Source organism: Neomonachus schauinslandi, chromosome 3 (genome assembly GCF_002201575.2).
Source record: "Neomonachus schauinslandi chromosome 3, ASM220157v2, whole genome shotgun sequence".
Taxonomy (NCBI): domain Eukaryota; kingdom Metazoa; phylum Chordata; class Mammalia; order Carnivora; family Phocidae; genus Neomonachus; species Neomonachus schauinslandi.
Genome location: NC_058405.1, coordinates 191,440,796 through 191,446,298, shown reverse-complemented (window position 1 = coordinate 191,446,298; position 5,503 = coordinate 191,440,796). Strand labels below are relative to the sequence as shown.

At 43.8% G+C, this 5,503-nt stretch overlaps 1 protein-coding gene across 1 annotated transcript; it reads left to right on the top strand.

Moving 5' to 3' along the window:
• Positions 1-1,854: 1,854 nt before the first annotated feature.
• LOC110570907 (olfactory receptor 6B2) lies at positions 1,855-2,793 on the top strand. The gene has a single exon (XM_021678982.1). The coding sequence runs from the start codon at positions 1,855-1,857 to the stop codon at positions 2,791-2,793; it is 939 nt and encodes a 312-aa protein (XP_021534657.1).
• Positions 2,794-5,503: the final 2,710 nt, after the last annotated feature.

The following is a 5,503-nucleotide window of genomic DNA, read 5'->3' as shown; positions in this document are numbered from 1 at the left end:
ATTTTAACAATGTTTATTCTTCCAATCCATGAGCATGGAATGTTTTTCCATTTCTTTGTGTCTTTCTCAATTTCTTTCATAAGTATTCTATAGTTTCTAGAGTACAGATCCTTTACCTCTTTGGTTAGGTTTATTCCTATCTTATGACCTATCTTATGGTTTTTGGAACTGTTGTAAATGGAATCAATTCATTAATTTCTCTTTCTTATTACATTGTTAGTGTATAGAAATGCAACTGATTTCTGTGCATTGATTTTGTATCCTGCCACATTGCTGAATTACTGTATGAGTTCTAGTAATTTGGGGATGGGGTCTTTTGGGTTTTCCACATAAAGTATCATGTCATCTGTGAAGAGTGAGAATTTGACTTCTTCTTTGCCAATTTGAATGCCTTTTATTTCTTTTTGTTGTCTGATTGCTGAGGCTAGGACTTGTAGTACTATGTTGAACAATAATGGCAAGAGTGGACATCCTTGTCGTGTTCCTGACCTTAAGGGAAAAGCTCTCAGTTTTTCCCCATTGAGAATGATATTTGCTGTGGGCTTTTCATAGATGGCTTTTATGATATTGAGATATGTTCCCTCAATCCCTGTATTTTGAAGAGTTTTAATCAGGAAAGGATGCTGTACTTTGTCAAATGCTTTCTCTGCATCGATCGAGAGGATCATATGGTTCTTGTCTTTTCTTTTATTAATGTGACCTATCGCATTGATTGATTTGCGAATGTTGAATCACACTTGCATCCCAAGAATAAATCCCACCTGGTTGTGGTGAATAATCCTTTTAATGTACTGTTGGATCCTATTGACTAGGATCTTGCCAAGTATTTTGGTATCCATGTTCATCAGGGATATTGGTCTGTAATTCTCCTTTTTGTTGGTAGACTTCTCTACTCTTGCTGCCCCAGCCACCTTTCTGCCATCTGCTTTCTTTCCTCCAGAATTGGTTCAAAATCCTTCCCTTGCTGATATCCCCCTTCTTGTCTCTTTTGATGTTCTGATGTTATGGGTTTTTATCTTCTTTTTAAGGTTTTATTTATTTATTTATTTGAGAGAGAGAGAGAGAGAGAGTGCAAGCGAGCATAAACAGGGTGAGGGGCAGAGGGAGAAGGAGGCTCCCTGCTGATCGGGGAGCCCCACACACACCAGACTCGATCCCAGGACCCCAGGATCATGACTTGAGCTGAAGGCAGATGCTTAACCGACTGAGCCACCCAGGCGTCCCTGTGTTTTTATCTTTTTACTTCTTTGTCATATTTTCAGGGGTTTTGAGATGGCACAAAGATAGATATGTGACCACTCTCCCCTCTTGGCCCGGGAGACTTCCGCTACTCCCAAAGACCCCCAGCCCTGCGGGTATGTCTGGGTCCAGGGTCTGGCTAAACTGGGACACCATATCCCACCGTCCCATGAGCCCTGCTGCTGTCCCTTCCTCCTACAAAATCAACTCTGAAACCAGGTGGAAGGTTCAGTATCCACTGATTTAGAAAGAGCGTGCCCGATGACCAACGACAGGCCCAGGTAACACTGGCTGCAGAGAGCCTATTGTCTTTAGAATCTTTGGAGAACTCCAGGTTGTAGGGAAACAGGACCACCGTGGGATACTTGGGGGAGGACGTGGGTGGGCATTCCAGAGCCCCACTCTTAGCGTGACCAGCCCCAAGGACACCAGGAACTTCCTGATGGGAAAGGCTTCACTTGGAGACAGTTTCTGCTCCCTCTGCTGCTCATGGAGCCAGGCGTCCGATCTCTGGGCTGAAACTCTCCTGCAGGGTGAGCTCTGCCTTCTCCCCCCGAGGCCCCACAGCCCCTCACTCTGGAATGATCGTGTTTTGCAGGCTCCCAGCACACAAGGATGAGGGGAGAGAATGTCACCCAGGTCAGCATGTTCATCCTGGTGGGCTTCTCCACGGCCCCTCGGCTGCAGTATGTGCTCTTCCTCCTCTTCCTGCTCACCTACCTCTTTGTGCTGGTGGAGAACCTGGCCATCATCCTCACCGTCCGGACCAGCTCCTCCCTCCACAGGCCCATGTACTACTTTCTGGGCTCCATGTCTTTTCTGGAGATCTGGTACGTATCTGACATCAACCCCAAGATGCTGGGTGGTTTCCTCCTGCAGCAGAAACACATCTCCTTTGTTGGGTGCATGACTCAGCTCTACTTCTTCAGTTCCTTGGTGTGCACTGAATGCGTGCTCCTGGCCTCCATGGCCTATGATCGCTACGTGGCCATCTGCCACCCCCTGTGCTACCAAGTCATCATGACCATGGGGCTCTGTGTCCAGCTGGTGGTCTTCTCCTTTGTGAGCGGCTTCTCCATCTCCGCCATCAAGGTGTACTTTATCTCCAGCGCCACGTTCTGTGGCTCCACTATCGTGAATCACTTCTTCTGTGACATTTCCCCTATCCTCAAACTAGCCTGCACAGACTTCTCGACTGCAGAGCTGGTGGACTTCATCCTGGCCTTCATCATCCTGGTGTTTCCCCTCATGGCCACCGTGCTCTCCTATGGACACATCACCCTGGCTGTCCTGCGCATCCCCTTGGCCACTGGCCGCTGGAGAGCCTTCTCCACTTGTGCCTCCCACCTCACCGTGGTCACCATCTTCTATACGGCCATGATCTTCATGTACGTCCGGCCCCAGGCCATCGATTCCCAGAGCTCCAACAAGCTCATCTCTGCTGTTTACACTGTCCTCACCCCAATAATCAACCCGTTGATCTACTGTCTGAGGAACAAGGAATTTAAGGCTGCCTTGAAAAAGGCTCTTGGGCTAGGTCACTCTTCACAATAGGACAGTCAAACATCCTGAAATCTAATTTGTAGTGATAATAAAATGCTATCTTATATTGCACTTTATGCTTTTTAAAGTAAATCTGCAAATGAAATATAGCAAACTATAGAACCACACAGAAATAATAAACCTTTATCTGTTTGTTTTCACAAAGGGCAGTGGTCACTTTGGGTATTTTTTGAGGTTTTTATGAATGCAGTTGTGAAGATGCTTTTATGTTTCTTTCATTATGATGCTTGAGTGAATCCTTGATGTTTTTGCATGTAGCAATGATTCATGCATATCATGTGTAATATTGCACTGTGTAAACGTATCACAGTGCACTATGCATTGACTCTGTGGACGGTGTTAGGGATGATGCCTATTATTATTATTATTATGGCTAATACCGTGGTGAACATTCCTTTTCACTAACGTACACTGAGTTTTGCTAGCTGTGTGCGTAGGCTGGACCAAGGTACACGTAAATGACACTGATAAATGCTGCAACATGAGGTATGTGTTTTGGTAGGTTTAGTAGGAACTGCCAAACTGTTTTCCAGGGTGGGTGCACCGACTTTTTGCTCCCATGAGCAGTGTGTGAGGGTCCCAGCAGTCTGGAGCCTCCCCAACACTTGGTGTCATTATAGTTCCCCGGGGGGCAAATGCAGAGTGCCCCGGTGATGTTAGGGTCTTTTGTCCTGGGTGTGTGCATTCTTGAGTGCCCATCACCGGGGTGTCCCCTAGTCTCAGATATAGTTGCTGTTTCTTTTTAACACGTGGGCATTCTTACATGCCTCTGTTGTTGCATTTACTACAAAAATGTCCTGGAAAGGCTTGCCTTTACATTCCCAAAAACATGTCTTCCAATGAGGAGCACTGCTTTATTATGACATCTAGTTTGTACATTTTCTCCCATTACACTTGGTTTATTTTCCATTTAAGAAGTGCTTGCTTATTCCAAGCCATAAAGATATTCTCCTATTTAATTCTAGAAGCTTTATTGTTTTACCTTTCATGTTTAGATTTACAACCCATCTGAAACTGATTTTTTTTTTTTATGGCATGTGATATGGGTTAAAGTTCATCCTTTTCTATATGGGTATCAAACTGACCCCGTACCCACCATGTATTGAGAAGACCAGGTCTTCCCCTCTGCACTGTCACCCTTTCCATAGACCACATATCTATCTATCCATCCACGCACCCATCTATCTATCCATCCATCCTCCTCTTTTCGGACTCTTTATTCTGTTCCATTTGTCTTTGTGTCTCTTCCTGCACCAATGCTGTGTTGTTGTAGTTACTATAGCTTTTTTGTATCCTGATATTCTATACATATTCTAAATGCAAATCCTTTGTCAAATTGCACACGTTTTCCTCCCCATCTGATGTCTGCCTCTTTGGTAAAGTCCCTGTAGAACAAACATTTAAATTTTGCTGAGTTCCAATGTAGCTTGTTTTCCTTCTGTGTATCATGCTCTTGATGTCAAGTCCAAGAATTCTTCCCCTCATCCCGGGTCCTGAAGGTTTTATTCTAGGACTGTTTTCTAAAAGCTGTATAGTCACATTTACATTTAGGTCTGTGTTCTGTTTTGAGTTAATTTTTGCATATGGTGTGAAGGTCATATCAAGGATGTCCAGTTTCTGCGACACCATTGTGCAAGAAGCTATCCTTCCTTTACTGAATTGCATTTGTACCTTTATAAAACATCAGGTGAGGGTATCTGTGTTGGCTTATTTCTGGTCCTCTGTTCTGTTGATCTATGTGTTTGTCCCTCCACCAATACTGCACGGGCTTGAGAAATGTAGCTATTTAGTAAATTCTTAACATTGCAAGAATGATTGGTTCCCCCCACTTTATTCTTTTTCAAAATGATTACGGCTATTCTAGGGCCTGTACGTTTCCTTATAAATTTCATAATAAGCTTGTTTATGTGTACAAAGGATCTTGACGGGGTTTTGGTAGGAACTGCATGAAGCCTACAATCATTTTGAGAACTGGCATTGTTGCTCTGCTGAGTCTTCCAACACAGTGACACAGCAAGTCTCTCCAGCGATTGGTTTTCTCTGACTTCTTTCTCTGGTGGTTTGTGGTTTGCAGCATACAGATCCTATACATGCTTTGCTAGATGATACGTAAGTATTACTTTTTTTTTTTTCTGGAGCAATCATAAATGGTATTGCATTTTTAAATTTCAGCCTCCACTTATTTGTTCGTAATATATAGAAATGCAGATTTTTGTGCATTGACCTTGTAACCTGCAAGCTCACAGACCTCATTTATTAGTCCTAGGGGCTCTTTGGGGTATATTGCTTTGGATTTTCTACCTAGCCAATCATGTAATCTATGAATAAAGGCAGTGTAATTTCTTCCTTTCATATTCTTTTTATTCCTGCCTTTCTGTACTGTTTAGGATTCCAAGGCTCTGGTGAATGAGAGCAGGGAAAGCGGGTATCTTTGCTGCTTCCTCTCGTATAAGGATAAGAAGGAGAGCATCAGCCCTTCACCATCAAGTGTGAGGTCAGCTGTGGGGTTTGTAGACGTTCCTTACCAAGTTGAAGCAGCTCCTCCCTTCTTCCCTGCTTGCCAGGACGGTCTGTTTTGTTATGTTTTTGTTTTTCTTAAACGTGAATGAGTGTTGTATTTTGTCAAATGCGTCTTCTACTGCAGGTGTTCTGACCACTGATTTTTCTTGTTTACCTGTTAAGGTGGATTGCAGTGACTGAC

Coding starts and splice junctions, on each gene's coding strand:
- LOC110570907 (XM_021678982.1), top strand. CDS start 1,855: ATGAGGGGAGAGAATGTCACCCAGGTCAGCATGTTCATCCTGGTGGGC.